At 32.8% G+C, this 17958-nt stretch overlaps 1 protein-coding gene across 1 annotated transcript in view; it reads left to right on the top strand.

Annotated features, from left to right (window-relative positions):
* Positions 1-17958, top strand: part of DIAPH3 (diaphanous related formin 3) — a 419718-nt gene that overhangs the window by 101322 nt on the left and 300438 nt on the right. The window contains exons 5-8 of the mRNA XM_051983890.1: positions 12141-12215; positions 12289-12358; positions 14505-14641; positions 16052-16157. Of these exons, the coding sequence (XP_051839850.1) occupies positions 12141-12215; positions 12289-12358; positions 14505-14641; positions 16052-16157 (388 nt within the window). The remainder of the gene's footprint in view (positions 1-12140; positions 12216-12288; positions 12359-14504; positions 14642-16051; positions 16158-17958) is intronic.

Genomic DNA, 17958 nt, shown 5'->3' with positions numbered 1-17958 from the left:
CCTCATCAAACAGTATTATGAGCCACACCTAACCCTCTTGCTACATGTTTTATTGACTGTAGTGTAGAGGTAATAATGAAGGAAAAAGAGCACATTTAGGAGGAATGCAGGCATGGGAAAAGGTATATCATTTTTAAAGAGAGTTGCAGTATTTGATACTCCAACAAAACACAGCAAGAAGAAATATAAAAAGAAATTCCATTAAAAAAAACTACAGATAAAATACTCAGTAGTCTGCCTACTAAGACTGACACAGGAACTATAAATTCCTATTCCATTCCTATGGAAGTAAAAAATAGAACTAAATAACTGGGGAACTTATTGCTAGGCCAAGCTAATATGATAAAAATGACAATATTGCCCAAGTTAATTCAGTACTATACTAAACTACTGAAGGATTATTTCATAGCAGCTAGGAAAAAACCATTTGGAGGGGGAAGTCATCAAGAAGCTGAAGGGAAATAATTTACAAAAGGGAGAGTTGGGGGGTCCTCAAAACAAATGACCACTATTTGACAAAAATTGTTGGGAAATCTTGAAGAAAGCAATCTGGCAGAAATTATGTTTAGACTTAACATTTCAAACTCAAAATGATTCAAAAGTTAGATAATCAAAATCATATAGTAAACATATTATAGGAGCAAAGAAGGAACCATGTTTTAGATCTAGATAGGAAAAGAGTTCCTGAACAAACAAGGGATCCAGCAGATAAAATGGACAATTTTGACTATACTATCAACACTGAAACAAATGACCAAAGAGCCACAGAGGTTTTGTATTTATTGTTAATTCTAATTATATTAAAGAACTCACATGGATTATCTCAACCACAATTAAAATCTGAAAAATAAAACCAGAGATGAATAATAGTCATAAATAAAAAGTTTTTTTTTTTTAATTATTTCATTGGAGGACTGAAATAGACAAATGTTCCATGACCCTTTCTTGTAGGAGATCAGCTTTAGTGTGGGTAAATTTTAGTACATATACCAAGAACTATGCATGAGCTTTAGCCCTTGCAATGAGGGGTAATAGCAATAATAAGACAAGTTTAATTCATAGCAGATTACATGACTGGAACATGGTTACTTGTCTGATCTCAGAGACCACCTGGTACTAGTGTGAAATAGTTCTGGGTTTTGCTTTGGGGAGTTGATCTAGAGAGCGAACCCAAAGGATTGTTGTTTTGCCAAGCTCATGGCACAGTTGGCTTGTTGGGTCTTAGCTCTGGAAAACAAGGTGTCTTTAGTCTAAAAAAAAAGAATTGGTGGTCTTGGCGTGGAGATCGGATTCTGAGAATATAATAATATGTATTATGAAATGTAGAGAGCCACAGATAGTGGGGGAACTCTGGATAAGGTATAAGACCCTTCAGCCCAGAGGGAACCTGCTGACAATGTCTGGTTTGGCTCCCCATCTCCTTTTGTTGCTTCTCATCCTTTCTGAGAAGTCAGGGAGAGCATGTATTCAACTTGAAGCAAGGGATACTTACAGTAAAGAGAGGCATTTACACACCAATAGCAGGGTACTTATAATTAGCACTTGCACAGTGTGATGTGATGATGTAATGATTCTCTAGTCTGTACATGCTTAGTGTGCTATAATGATGTAATCATACTAAGGTATTTAAGGGCTGAGAGGATTTGAAATGGAGACTCCATCTTGGACCGTCATGGGGGCTCTCTTGCCTACTTCACTCCTCCACTAAGGCCAAAGCCGGTCCTGAGATCCTCCAGAGAGCTAGTCTTGATGATACATTTTAGCACCCCAATTTGGGGGCTTTAGAAAGCACACTACATTTTGGAACCCAGAATGAGGCACAAGAAACACAAGAAACAAAGAAGCAGCAGCACTTTAGAGCTGTTTGTGAGTAAAATCCTCCCAGAGTTCCTTCAGTAAGCCATAGGGAAGGAAAGGGAAAAAAATCCTGGTGAGACTTTTTTAGTCGGGGTAATTAAATGAGCCAACTCATCAAAGGGTTGAGTCAGGAGACTGATGAGTGATTTATGAAAAATACCTGTTCTGACTACAATCCTCTTCTCTGTTTGATTTGTTTCCATGATATCTCACAAGATTCAACACCTGCTGCAGTGCTGTTTGCATTCCCTAGCATGTGGACTCAGATAACAGCCAGTGCACAAACATACTGACCAGGCTGTGGGGGGAAAACGATCACATTCTCATAAAACAAAAAACGGGGAATTGTTAAGAATCATGCCTAAGTGAGGAGGCAGGTCCGTTCTCCTAGAGCTTCCACAGCTGTGAATAATAATACTTGAAGGAATTACAAAGCAGCCTTTGATGCAGATGTTTCTTGTGGATTGGAAATGAAATAAATTGGAGGCAAGAGGGAAGAGGAGTGAGGTTAGATACATAGCTGGATTGGAGAGGTCAGAGAACAGCAACTGCCTCTCAGTCTCCTTGTATCATATTATAGTGCTATGGTCAGTTTTGTCAGTTTCCTTTCCCCATGGTCTAGCTTACTAATCTATAATTTTGAACTAATAATACAAATTGTACTTCATGAATTCTCTTTGCTTTGTTTTTTAACCTTTTTCTCATTAAGCATTTACTTAGGAAAGACTGCGAGCAGGAAGGGTTCATCTAGTTACTTAAGTACTAGATTCTCATTCTGTAGTTGTGGTTCTATAGACAGAATGTAGCAGGATCTTGGAGTCACATATAACCCACTTCTTATCTCTACTTCAAGCATTCTATCTATTGCACTATGCTTTTATTTTTAAATTGCAGCCTTCACACATATTTCTATTAATTTCCCTATAAGATTATGATCAATGTGTTTGCTAATAAGTCTTCTTTTATGTTCATAATTCTATTGATATAGTTTGACTAAAAGAGTCTCTTTTTTTGGTGTATCTAATAGATAAACTTAATTTTTCATCAATATTATCTGATTAAATTAAGTTATTATTTGCCATAGAAATAACATGTGTCAGATCATCAGAGGCAAAGTGATGTATTTGGATTGTAGAAAAGGAATACTAACTTAATTATAGTGATACAAAGTCTAATAGGTAGAACCCTGGAATAAATTACAAGCTTGGGATATACTTTCCAAATGGAACCATAAAAATGTAATTAAGATTGCATTTGAAATTTATAACAGTAGTATAGATTTTTAATCAGAATGTTGCTTAATCTCTCTTTTGAAGAGGGTGTCATCAAATATGTTTTCATTCAGGGGAAAGTCCAATTTTTTGTAATTGATTATGGGTGCATATTCTTATTCTACATTAGGCATATTAAGAAGAACTATTTTTCGTTTGAGTATTTAATCATCTTGCTAAGAGTAATGCAAATGAAAGTTTGAAATAAGCTACAATCATATTAAATATTAGTGATAAGTGTCTATGTTTTTTATATTATATGATATTAAAATTGATGTTTAACGTTTAAGATATTGAATTTCCTACTTTCCTACAAGGATATGAGTGCACTCCCTTCCCATTCCATCTCCTCCCCTCCCCCCAAAAATGTTATTTTTAACTCTTGGCAAAATGGTTACTTTTTCATCAGTATGTAACATTGCACTGTCTTGAACTGTATAAGAAATCTATGATCACTATATTTAATTTTACTTCATTAATTTTCTTATTCTGATGCCCTTGTTAATTCAGGAATATGTAAATTTTGATCATTATTTTGCCTAAAGTTTTCAGAAAAGCATTAAATATTTCATAAAAGAAGATAGTTATAGCATTCATTAATCACCAAATGCCAGTCACCATTCTTTCAAATTCATGCATGTCCATGCCACAGACAATATGATGTAGGGAAAGAACATTGGGCTGTTTAAATCTGAACTCTGTATGACTTCAGGCCAAGGCTCTTTGTGCTCCTGTGTTTATTCCTGCATCAGATGGAGTTGATTAAATGTGCAATGACCACAGTGATGTAAAAGAAACTTTTGAAATATTTCAAAAGTTGATATTGAATCAGTGACCAATCATGACTCAAGAGGATTTCTGTTGAAGCATGTTGGTAGAATATGAATTATTTTTGCAGACATGGCTATGATTATTTTGCTTGACTGTCCTTTGTTATAAGGAAGATTTTACTTGGGGAATATGTCCTGGCAATCAAAGGGTAGTGCCAGTGACACAAAAGAAGGATCAATAAAACATCTGAAAAAAAAATCAACACAATTCCTTCCATATAAAGTTGTGGTGAGGCAAGCACTTGATAAAATTCGGAATGCTACATAATGTGAATTTATTATTATTGAGAATTTTGCAATCCCAGAACAGGACTTATTGCTCTTTTCAATCACCACTTCTTTCCTTTCAGTTTTCTTTATCATTATTTTTTCTTGGTTGGTTTTCCTTGAATGATTTTTTTAAAGCAGGAATCTAGCTTTGTAAATCAATAAATTCTAGTGACTTCCTCTCAAAGATCAATTGGATATGCTCATTTTTGGCATTTAAAGCTCATTATAATCTGCTTGCAATTATCTTTCCAGTATAATTTCACCTGCTTTCCCCTTACTACAATTGAGTCAGCTAGATATAATTGCTGTTGCTTACATGACCATCCATCTCCTAGCTCCATGTTTTGGTGTTGGCTATTCTTCATATCTGGGATTCATGCTCTTATGAGCCCACAGGTTTTTTAAATCTGTGGTCAAATACTAACATTTATTTTTGTAAAGCCTTTTCTAATCCTTCAAGTTTCTGGTGTTTTCTCATCCAAATTAATTTAATAAATATTGTGTGTGTGTGTGTGTGTGTGTGTGTGTGTGTGTGTGTGTGAATGTATTTATACTCCTACTTAGACACACACACACACACACACACACACACACACACAAACTGGTGAACACAAAATTGTCTTCTTTCTATACTATAAGTTCTTAAAGGACAAGGACTTTTTCTTCTTGCTTTGTATTTCCAACATCACAGGAAGTTACTTATTCTGTAGCAAACTGATTCTTTTAAAGAGTACATGTATTGGTTGGCTGCCATATATGCCCAGTGTCTTGTCTAGCTCTTGTCTCACACTGACACCCATGCCAGATACACTGTGTCACCAAATCCTTCCTCCTTTGGCTTTCCCTATGAGATTCCTAAAAAGGTCCAAGGACCTTTTGTTCATTTTTATCGGCTTAACAAACTTTTCCATATCCCTCCCCAATCTCAGACTGTTATTTTTTTCCTGGGTATTTACTAGAATCTTTCTCTTATACATGTTTGCTATATATTTTTTAGCCATCAACTTTGTGCCACACACTGTGTTGACCTTTAAGAGTACAAAAACAATTTCTTCTGGGAAAGTGGTGATGATGAAGTGATATTACATTAACATGACTTTAAGTAGGGGAAACATATAAAGCCATTTGCAAATAACAAGCATCTTAATTCTAATTTCTTTCCCCATAGAACATTATTGATTTGAAAATTATTAAAGCCAAGTTTTTTGCAGTCTTGATAAATATATATCACTGTAAGACTTGCATTGCTCATTATGCTCAATTAACAAGATACAAAAAAAGGGGAAGGGAATAATAATAAAAGCAAGTATTCAAATAACACTGAGAGGTTTGCCAAATGCTTTACAAAAAATTGTTTCATTTAATCTTCAAACAGTTTTGGGAAGTGACTATTATTATCATCCCTGTTTGACATGAGAAAACTGAGGCATACAAAGATTAAATGACTTTCCCAGAGTTACATAGCTAGTAAATGTCTGCAGCTGGTTTTGAACTTAGGTCTTCTTGATTCTAATCTAGTCGGTGTACCCTGAGCTGCCCTAAGAAGATGAGGTGAAGAAAAAAAGACACTGAAAGTCAAGAAGGGGACACACAGAGTGAAGGAATTGAAGACATAGAATAGGGTAGATAGGTTTAAAATAAATGAATGGAGGGAAAATGTAGGAGAAGGTAGAGAAGGCATGAGATGGAGCAGACACACAGGCAGAGAAGTGAACATGTCTATTATCCAATAGGCAGAACCATGAGAGAGGGACAAATGACTAAACAGAAGAAGGGAAAAGTAAGTTCTGGCCTAAATAAATGTTCAAGTCACAGTTTTTTGATCAGGTTGTGGCTTTTGTATTCCTGCTAGGTTTCTATTTACTTTAGGAATTAATTTACTCAAACCACAAATATTTCTTCAGTGTTTGCTGTTTTTGGAACACTGAAAATTATATTAGAAAAATAATTCACAGCTTCTCAAGAATTTAGTAATTAGAAAGATCAGAGACCTACGTAACTGATATGATATTGTCTATAAGGTTTGAAAATCACTGCCTATAAATTATTTTGTTTGAAAAAAGATGTACAGAGATAGTATCTTAGGGCCTGGAAAAGCTAACAAAGTTTTCTGAGATAGATAAAAGATTAAGAAACTCCATTTGGGATAGAGATAATGATGATAACCTGCTTGGGGGAAGAGATGGAGCCAGTAATACAGTGGACTACATTAGCTATGAGCTTTTGCTCCTCCCCCTCAAAAAAAAACGTAAAATAAAATCGATAAAGCATAATGGAGAAAATGTTCACCCAAAAAGCAAGGTCTCTCTTCATTTTATTGCCAGTCTTGTAGCTATTTTAGCAATTCTGTAGCTATTTTAAGTTGTGTAATCTTTTTTGTTTGTTTCCTTATCTAAAAACTTTCAGTTATTGGTCTGGAAACCACAGAATTTTTATTCTAGCCTTGACTGTGCTTCTAACCTGTGTGACATTTTTCAAGTTATTTAACTACTCTGGACCTCTCTGCTTTTTCAATAAAAAGAATTGATTGAATTAGTAGACTTAAGGCCTTTGCTTGGTCTAAATACCTTTTCTTAAAAAAGATTTGAAGGTGTACTGGAATAAATAGATAATATGTGAAAATTATTTTTTAAAGCAAAAAAGCATAGTATAAATTTGATATTCTATAAAAGATGGCTAATTTTTTTCTTTCTGAGGCTAACAGTACACTGGAGACTAATTTGTGTGCTTTTGATTTAATTCTCTGTCTCTAGAAATAATTCAACCTTAGAAAGTTAACTGGTTTCAACAGTTAATCTTAGAACCTCTGTCTGATTGTTTTATTTTTTTTTATACCTTCTGCTTCTACACCGCCTCTGCCACCAATCCTCCTCCACCCCACTCATTCTCCCAACCTGCCTGCATTTCAATGTAGATATTATTATTAGAGATGTTCTGAACATTTTATTTGCACAGTGAGAAGAATTAGATTTGCAATTAGGTGATTTAAAAAGGTGATAGTTTGTGTTCAAGTAGAATATAGTTTCTATTTAAACCTTTTTTTAAAAAATGTAAATTGGCTTATACAAATGTCAAGATGATATTTCATCAATATTCCTGAAAAAATAAACACTTGCATATTCCTCATTCATTCTAAGTTTATAGTTTATAGTTAAACTGCTTAATGCTTTTGTACTGTGTGGACCAAGGCTAAAGAAATGGATGTGATTTTTTTTTTCTTCTGGACAATGACTATTGTTACTCTTTGTTTCTTTCACTGATGATGAGAAACTGATGTAAACTGTATTTCCCCCAAAATTTATCATTTGTTTATTTATTTATTTTTTGCTGGGGCAATTGGGGTTAAGTGATTTGCCCAGGATCACACAGGCAGGAAGTGTTATGTATCTGAGGTCAGATTTGAATTCAGGTCCTCCTGACTTCAGGGCTGATGTTCTACCCAACTACACCAACTAGCTGCTCCAAATTATGTTTTTTTAAAATAAACTACATTTAGAACCTTGTTCCTACATTTTCAGTATAACTTTTTATTCTGGACTTGTTTCCAAAATAGAAAGTGATATTTTCAATAAACTAAATTACTGAAAATGGAAGGTGGGGAGTGGAGAGGTGAGGAGAAGTAAAGAAATTTATTTTATTTTGCATCTGTATTACCAAGAGTTTGACAGTAAATGAACATTGATGGTATAAAAAATGTTCAAGGACAAAGATTATATAGACATGTAATTTTCAGTGCTGATTGGTCAATATGCTATAATTTTGACTGTCTTTCCTTTTGGTGCCCAAGAAATCTGCAATTTTCTTTAATTTAGACATTCCTTAGTTTGTGAGATGTCACCTTGAAGTGCCTATTTGTAAAGTACAAAACATTGTCTAGCCTATAGTAGTTCTGGTTTTGATTTCATTGCTGCTGTTAAGAAATTAAGCACCTTTAAAGAAGTTAAAGGTTATTACTTGAAGTAATTTAGTATAATGACTCAACATTTTAACTTTTGGAAGGCTCATTTTTTGAATAATTTAATCAGTGAAAAGGGACCCTCTTGGTTTGATTTCATCCTTATATCTTCAAATAGAATTTGTGTGCCTTTCAAATGAATGCTTTTCTGATCCAATTTTATTATTTCTAACTTGGGAGACCATATTGGATAGTGGATAAATAGTAAGTCTCTAAAGCAGGGCACTCAGGGTTCAAATCCTGCCAGGGTTATGCATCACTAATCTCTTATGTGTCATTAATATCTCAGTGATCCAGACAACTCTTGCGATTATATACTGCAGAGAAGTAGTGTCTCTTCTGATAAAAAAAACTTCTTTTTTTAGAGATCAATTCTATTATTATTAATATTACTACTACTATTATCATTATTATTATTGTGTGAGACAATTGGGCTTAAATAATTTGCCCAGAGTTACACAGCTAGGAAATGTTCAGTGTCTGAGGTCAGATTTGAACTTGGGTACTCCTGATTTCAGGACTGGTGTTCTATTTACTGCTCCATCAGGCTGCCCCGTGAGTTCTTTATAACCATAAAATCCCAGTGTTCCTTCTTGGGAATACTGGATTTTGGAGTCAAGGAGCTTGCCTAGGAGAATGACCTTAGCACTTACATTTCTTACATATATGATGTTGGGTGGCAATCCATCTAAGCTTTGGGAACCTAACTTTCCCCATCTCTAAAATTAAGGGTTGCCTTCTTTTCACCCCACCTTTATTTTCATCTATTTTGGGAGTTTCTTTTGAATAATTCGCTCTAGTATTGAAGATTTGTTAGCTCGTTTGAGAATAATAGTCTTACAGCATTGTGGCATTGATGGGGGATGGGCATGAGAAGTTAAATTACTTACCCAGGGGTCATGTAGCTAGTATGGGGGAAGCATACTTTCTGAACTCACTTGTTTGGCTCTCTATCCATCACATAATGCTTCTGTCGCTCTAATATTCTTACATCCATATATATAGATATAGACAGCATCAAGTTCACATGGAAAAAAGGAACCTCTAATATGCCTTTTTAAAGTTGTGTGTTAGAAAATAATGGGCTATGTCATTGTCATAAATAATATTAATATTTAAATGAAAATACTATTTTATAATCAGTTGCTAAGTATGCACTTCAATTAATTTACTACTTAAATTCCTATTATGTGTCATGCATCTACCTCTCAGGTCCCCTAGGAACTGATTATTTAATATCCTCAAAATTGCACCAATTCCATCATGCCATGTGTAAACCTGATCTTTTTCTTTCTTTCTTTTTTTTTTTTTTAATTGTAATTTTACTTTTTCATGAGCACATTTGGGAGTATGATGTTCAAGTCCAAAGCACTGTCATGAAAGAAATAGTTTGTTATAAAAATCTTGGCATTATCTTTTCTTTTAACATTCTCTTCCATAAGATTTTTCCAACCAAGTTTATATTCCAAACTGGCATGTTCTTGACTATGATTTTTCATCACTTAGGAAAGAGATTACTGCCTTGCTAGCCAGGGCAATTTTGAGACTCTTTTTGGTTTCTTATGTGGCAGCTGCTTTACAATTGTTAAAGAAATAGGGGTAGTCTTTGCATAATATTTGTTCTCATCCATTTCCAATTTTTTGGATTCAAAAGTTTTTGGCAAATTGATCAGGTTGGAATTGTTGCCTGTTATTTCTTCCATTTTTATTCTCTTGGCTTGGTTTTGATTTTGATCTTCACTCAATCTAAAGCTAGCTAGGTCTTCTATATCAATATATACCCTGCCTATTCTGTCATAATAGAATATATTTTTTGAAATATTATTTGGTTTTTCCTATATAAAGCACATCAGGCTCTCTTCTTCCTTTAAATTTCATGTTACATATCCTGAGGTTTCTGTGTAGCCTATAAGACTTTGTCCACTCTTATTTCTTTTTTTTCTGGATGTATTTTTCTATTGACTTCTCCTATGTTCATTTTTGTACTAAAATTATTGAGAATTAATGTTTATAAGAATTTAATTTGAAGGATTTTACAAAATTAATTTCAACGAGATTTTTTTTCTCATTTCCTTCATACACCCATAATTGTTGTAGTCTATATATTCAAAGAAACAAAAAGGCTCCTGTTCATAAGGAACTGAAGTTTCTCTCATGTCTTGAGGGAGAGAGTGAAAAGGAGCACCTGCATGGATAAATTTATACACCAATATTGAGAGAAATTACAAAGTAATTTTAGGGACAGAGGAAAAGCACTTATACCAGAAAGGCATTCCTGAAGAAAGCAAAACTTGAAGGAAGCTTAGATGAGGAGTAAGGGGAGAAATGTATGGACATTTTGGACCCAGAAATTGTATTGCATTTTTCTTTATGTTCTTTCTGTGAATGCTTATCATGAGCACTAAAGTATAAACAGACCAAAAGTCCTGTGAAATCAAATTTCCTGTCAATCTAGGTGGCACTGTGGATAGAGTTCTGGGCCTGGAGGGATGAAAACTCCTTTTCCTGGATTCAAATCTGGTTTCAGACACTTACTAGCTGTGTAACCCTGACAAGTCACTTAACCTGGTTTGTCTTGGTTCCTCATTGGTAGGATTAGCTGGAGAAGGAAATGGCAAACCACTCTAGTGTCTTTGCCAAGAAAACCCCAAATGGAATCACTAAAAGTTGGGCACAACTCAAAAACAACAAAATTCTATAAGTACAATAAGGCCAGGTCCTTTTTTTGTCTTTCCAAGAAGCACTTCTGTTTCATTCTTCTATTTTTGACACTTTTGGTTTCATTTATTTTGAGGCTAATGAGGGAGGAGGAAGGTAATAAGTATTTATATAGCTCTTACTATGTGCTACATACATACTATTCTTTATAAATATTATCTTATTTGATTCTCATCACAACTCTGTGAGGGAGATGCTATTGATTATAATATTTTGCAGTTCAGGAAATTGAGGCAGGCAGAGGTTGAATTGGCCAGACTCACACAGATAGTACAGATCTAAGGTCAGTTACCTTCCTGGCTTCCGACCAAGTACTCCACTCATTGCACCATCAGTTGCTTTTGTACAGAATAGATATGATTTGGTTGCTTGTATATTTTGTCTCTTTGTTTATTGGACAGACTGATCTTTAGGGTCTGGAAAAATAGATGTAAAAATTTGAATGGTAGTTAACTAATTTTTTGTTTCTACATCATCTGTCTATTATCAATGATTTAACAATTCATCTCTAAATTTTCATTTAAATTTACCTACCTTGTATTTTACTTTTTATTTATATGGTCAACAGATAAATTAGTATTTAAAAAATAATCCAAAACTCTGCCCACCTTTCCTTCATTTTCTTTCTTTCTCTTTCCTTTTTTACCACTTTTGCTTTCTTCATGACTACTGCCAAGAAGCAAGAATGAATTCTATTTTGTAGTTTTTTTTTTAAATGTCTTATAGGTTTCCTTGGCTAAAGAATTCATTATTAAATAGCTACTAAGCTAGCTAGATATTTGTGTGTGTGTGTGTGTGTGTGTGTGTGTGTGTGTGTGTGTTGTTATTGTTGCTAGGACCATAGATGATTCTCTTTCCTAATGGTAGAAGCTGCTGGATTTGTTCTAATGGCATTTTAAAAAGAAATTAGGCTTATCATCACTTTGTGATAGAGGGATTAAATAGGATTTCTTGAAAATCATGGAATGATTATAATAAAAGTAATGTACTTAAATTCCTTAAGGTTTTAAAAATGATTTTTCTTCTTGAAACTTGTGGCATAGGTAGTATAGATATTATTGTTTCCATTTTTTTAGATAAAGTTGAGGCTCATTGGTAAAATGACTTGCTCAAGATCATATAACTAGTAGATGTCAGAGCTGGGATTTGAAGGCAAGTTCTACTGTACTGTTAGGAAGTTACATTTTATCTTGGTTTGTTTGAAACATTTGTAATCAATTTTATCATTATGTTTTTCAGTTGGGTGGAAAACTTTGGACATGAAGGTCTTGGGTTATTGCTGGATATTTTGGAAAAACTGATAAATAGCAAAATGTAAGTATTATTGACATTATTTATCTGTATTGTAAATCTATTTATTATTATAGTATTTCTCCTGTCATTCCAGCCAGGAAAAAATTGTGAAGAGGAGTCAACACAAAGTTATACAGTGTTTGAAGGCTTTGATGAACACGAAGGTAGGAGAGTCTCACAAAGTAGATATAGAAAATGTGAATGGCAGTTAACTCATCTTTTGTTATCCCCGCATCATTTGTCTATTATCAGTGATGTAATAATTCACCTCTAAATTTTTATTTAAATTTACCTACTATGTATTTTGCTGGTTGAATTATATGCTTTTTAACATGTTTATTTTACAAGCGAAAAACATGTGGGAATAAATTGATTCACTGTTGTCTTTCCAGTGTTTTAACTTTGGAATTAATGCACATTCTGTTTCTTCAATGTAACAGTTTGAGTAAAATCATCCAAAATATATTTCTTTGGTTCCCATTAGTGGTTCCCTATCCCATTATAATGTTATTAAAGAAAAAAAGCAAAACTATGTAGATTTTTCAGGCTTTTTTTTTTTTTTTAAAGATAATTGATCTGGATATCTTTTTCTTTGTGTGGGTGTTTGACTACAGCTTGTTCTACTCAATGTTCAGTCAGCCATCTAAAGAAATACCAGTTTCTACTAAAGGAACTAGTATCTGTCTATGTTCTGCTGACCCAGAAGCTTCTTTGGATGAAGCTTTTAATAGTTTTAGACCCAATCTCTTTATTGTTAAAACTTTTTATTTTCAAAACATATACAGAGATAATTTTTCAACATTGATCCTTGTATAGCCTTGTGTTTCAAATCCCCCCCCCCCTTTCCCCCACCCCTACACTACATGGCAATTAATCCAATATATGTTATACATGTTAAAATATAAGTTAAATCCAAAATACATAAACATATTTGTACAATTATCTTGCTGCACAAGAAAGATCAGATCAAAAAGGTAAGAAAATGAATAAGAAAACAAAATACAAAAGAACAACAACAAAAAGAGTGAGAATGTTATGTTATGATCCACACTCAGTTCTCACAGTTCTCTGGGTATAGGTGGCTCTTTTCATAACAAGATCATGGAAATTGTAGGCCCAATCTCTTAATTTGCTAGAGTATGGTTTGCAATTTGAGGGAAAGTGCTATTATCTGGCCTTATTGGTTATTTCATCTTGTTATTCTTGTCTATAAAAAAGATTTCTGTGTGATGCAATGTATATGCTTCTACTTTTCTGCTTAGTATTTTCCACATAGGCCTTTAAAGATTGCTTGTTAAATTCAATTTATTACTTTTTATCATTGTCATTGTCCTTTCTTTTCCACAGTATAGACATAAGCCTGAAGAGATTTCTTTTCCTTTTAAATCTTTTAATCACACCGTTATCTTAATCTGTCTTTTTCTGATTGACTTTAATATGACAATGACAATCACATTTCATCCTTATCTCAGATCATTTCAGTTCAATAATAAATGCTTTGAATGCATATTCCTTATGATTATAATGAGCCATTCTGATTAGATAAAATATTCTTACAAGGAGAGATTGTTACCATTGGTTGACTTTCCTTGCTTTACAGACATTGTACAGAAAATTGCATGAACTTAGTAGCTAGGGCAGTAGAATGGGATATAAAAATGGTGATACAGTACTTGTCTTAAGTATTTAATCTACCCTAAGTAGATTTAAGCAAAAAGGGATAGCTACTAAGGTCTTTGCTACCTGAACTGCTATAGTAATATTCTATAAATCCTTCCAAAGTCTACTTTTTTTTTTTTTTCCTACAATCTGTTTTTCATGCCATTGTAGATTTAGTTTCCTAGAAGGCAGGATTTTTTTTTTCTTTTTTTTTTGTACTGACAACACCTATCCTATAGTGGGTGTTTCATAAATATTTATTGATTTTTTTCAGTCACATTGGAGAAAGCAGCATGATACAGTGAGTCACTGGGTTTTTAGTCCCTGGGCTCTTTGATTTTCTGTCTCAGGCAACATGGGCAGGAAAGCCATGGCTTCTTTGACTTTTAATTTTTTCATATATGAAATTTACAAAAGAGATGATTGGATAACACCAGATAAATAAAAGTCACTTTGTAACTGAAACTTAGGATGTTAGGATAAATTTTAAATTATTACTATTTTTCTTAAAGTAGATTTTCATCTTAGAGTTTATGGTAGAACAAGAGCAAAAATGAAATATTAGCCTACATGCTATTTAATGTAAATCTGCTTTGGATGACTTTTTAAAAGCCAGAAAATTTAACATTTGTGTTTTCAAATATATTTTAGTATGGTTTGGAAAGAATTATGGGAGAAGAAAAGTGTCTGTCATTATTGGCGAAGGCCATGGACCCTCAGCAAGCCAACATGATGGTGGATGTTGTTAAACTTCTTTCTGCAATATGTATTGTTGGAGAAGAAAATGTGTAAGTGTTCCACTTAGAACATTAGAACAATAATTTAAATTTTATTTTGCTTATTTAATAATTTTACAAAATATTAAATTATTTCATTATCATGAAATTAAATGAGTGATTAGGTTAATTTGTTTGTTATAAAATGTTACAGTTTACATCTCTATCTTTCTGTTTTAATTGTGTGAAAGGTAATTTATCCTTGAATAAATTTCTGTAACTTTTTTAGATTTGTTTGGAATCATACAGCTAAAAAATTTTGTATAGTTATGATATGCTTTAAATAAATTTTTATATTATTCCCATGATAATCTAAAGCTTGCTTTTTTATCATTAAAAAAACTTTTTTTTGCCCGGTGTTATCTGACTCTAATATCTTGAAATGATATTACTTTTGTCTTTGATTTGATTTTGAGAGATGTACATATAAGCCAGTATATTTAATTTTAAGGATGCTACTATTCAGAAACCTGAATTATAAGAATATTATTGAAATGTTAAATTTAAATTAGCCTACTGTGTAGACTGAAGTGCCCCTACTTATCACTAAGAATTTATAAAGAATTAAAACATACATGGATAGAAGAATAATTCTGTGATCTTTGAATATATTAGATATATTGAACTTTAGAAGGAATAACTGAATATTTTCCTTTTTATAAGAGCATATTTACATTGGCATAGAGAGAGCTATAGACTGAATTTTAAGATCCAATATAAGACTATGGCAATCTTATTGATTTCCCAGAGGAATACAGTTTTCATTCTTGTACCAAATGCTTCTTAGAATAGAATTGTAGTTTTCACTTGTTTTGATGATTAAAAAAACACACACACACAAGTAATTGTGTAATTTAGAGTTTTGCAACATTTTTGTTTGGATTTATGTCATGGACTCAGGATATTAGCTGAAGAAATGTATTATAACTGTAGTAATTAAATGGGAAAATCTGTTACAAATTTTAAAAATAGAAATTCTTCAAAAATACAAGAACAAATTGACATTGCATATAGAATGATTTTACCCTAGATTGTTAGCAAAGCTGAAATTTGAATTTGAGTCTTCTGATTAAAAATTTAGTATTTTTTTCTCAATACACTATGCTGCCTCATGTGCACCATAAATGTATGGTACATCTAAGTATAGAATAAAACCATAAAAAACTACAAACCATTGTTATATGACATTTTTCTATTTTTACATATATATATACATATATATTTAACCATTTATATTACTATAGTAATCTATTAACACATTAAGTTCTAAAAGGGTAATCATTTGCTTTCTATATAGAATTAAACATTTAGTTGCATCAGGTAATTTTTTTCCCATAGTATTTATTCTGTATATGTTCAATCAGTTTAATGATGTAAATTTCAGTTTAATAATGCAGATAATTAATTTGTTATTTTTAATAGTCTTGAAGAAGTTTTAGAAGCCTTAACTACAGCTGCAGAAGAGAAAAAAATCGATAGATTTTCTTCTATTGTAGAAGGTCTTCAGGAAAATTCTGTTCAGTTGCAAGTATGTGGTTTATTTCTATTTTAAAGGTTAAAGATTTCTATTTTTGATTTATCAAGTTTTTCTTTTGTATAAGTTTCTATTTGAAATATAGTAGATAGGTTTAATGTAGTAATTTTCTATTTGAACATTTTGCTTTATCATACAAAATAATTTTTTGACATATATGTGGCCAATAGAAATTTTTGTTTTTAATGGCAGTTGAGTCCTAAAAGAAGAATCAGTGAAAGCAATAATGCATAAAGCATTAGACCTTTAATTATTATCTTTTATATCTCATGGCAAAGAAGGAATATAGTCAAAATTGGGTCACCTGTGGACATAGAGGCAGTGGGTATAGAGGAGAAGAATTTAGGACCCTTAACTAGAGACTAGAGAGGAAGGAACAGAGAGACAATTAAGCTAAACTCACAGGAAGAAGCTTGCCAGGTCCTAGCAGTGGGAAGAACATGGCTCATTGATAGTACTATAAGAAGCTCCTCTTGGACTTAATACATGCAGATTGTAATAAAGTCTTCTCAGCCTTGGATTTAATCACTTCTATATTATGGCAACTTATTTGTTCCATAATGGTTAAAATATTTTATAGAAATGGGGAATCTCCTCACTTAAGGCTTCATAAGTAGTTTAATGGTATGTAATAAATTCACATTTGGATAGTTCTTCAGAATCTGCAGAGTATCTTACTTGAAATAACCCTGTGGCATAGACAATACAAATGGTATGCCCATTTTATAGATAAGGGATATTAGGTTTTGAGAAGTGAATTGAATCATCTGTCATCAAATTGCTAATAAATGTCACAAATGAGATTTGAATTCAGGTCTTTTGCTTAATGCACATGTGGTAGAATTTCTGTAGATAAAGGGACTAGAAATTGTCTGGGGAGAGAATTACCTACAAGTAGGAAATGATGCAAACTAATGCTGTTAGGCAGAAAATTTGGGACATGACTCAGGAGGTGACAGATGGAGGAGGTAACTGCACTATATATATAGATTGTGTGGAGTGATTTTCAGGTAAGGCTAAAAAACAGAATGGCACCATATTGTTGAAGGCACTAAATGCCAAGCTAAGACATTAGAACCTTTTTCAGATTTCTAGGGAGTCAATGAAGGATTTTGGAAGAAATGATATGACCAAGGTTATGCACAAAGATTTAGCTGGTATGGATATGATTATTATATCAGAGGAGAGTAAAGGTTGGAGTAGCATTTAGCAGGTTATTTTGCATTAGTGCAGGAGAGTAATGAGGATCGATGGAAAATATTCAAGAAATATTAGGGAAAAGGAAATGACAAGCTATCAGAATAGGGTTTGGCAGGTGAAGGAGAAGAAGATCAAAGATAACATCAAGAATGACTACTATGGAAATGTTTTACATAATTGTATGTGCATATGTATAAGTATAACCTATATCTGATTGCTGACTATCTCAGGGAGGGAGGGATAGAATTTGGAACATAAAACTTAAAAAAAAAAAAAACACAGATGTTAAAAATTTGTTATGACATCTAATTGAGGAAAAATGAAATATATTTTAGAAAATAGAACAATTATTAGCTTTTAAAAAGGGGATGGCAAAATATATTTCACATCTTGCTGATCAAAAAAAGTACTTAATGCAGCCTCTGACACTTTACATTTCTTATCTGTGTGACCCTGGGCAAGTCACTTACCCCAATTGCCTCAGCCAAAAAAAAAAAGTATTTAATTCACTTCTTTAATGAGGTAGGACTGCTGTTGATATTCCTGTTATCGGGAATAAATGTGGAATAATTGTTGAGAAAAATAAGGTGTTAAA

Source organism: Antechinus flavipes, chromosome 3, assembly GCF_016432865.1.
Source record: "Antechinus flavipes isolate AdamAnt ecotype Samford, QLD, Australia chromosome 3, AdamAnt_v2, whole genome shotgun sequence".
Taxonomy (NCBI): Eukaryota; Metazoa; Chordata; class Mammalia; order Dasyuromorphia; family Dasyuridae; genus Antechinus; species Antechinus flavipes.
This window is presented reverse-complemented; position numbering and strand designations above follow the sequence as displayed.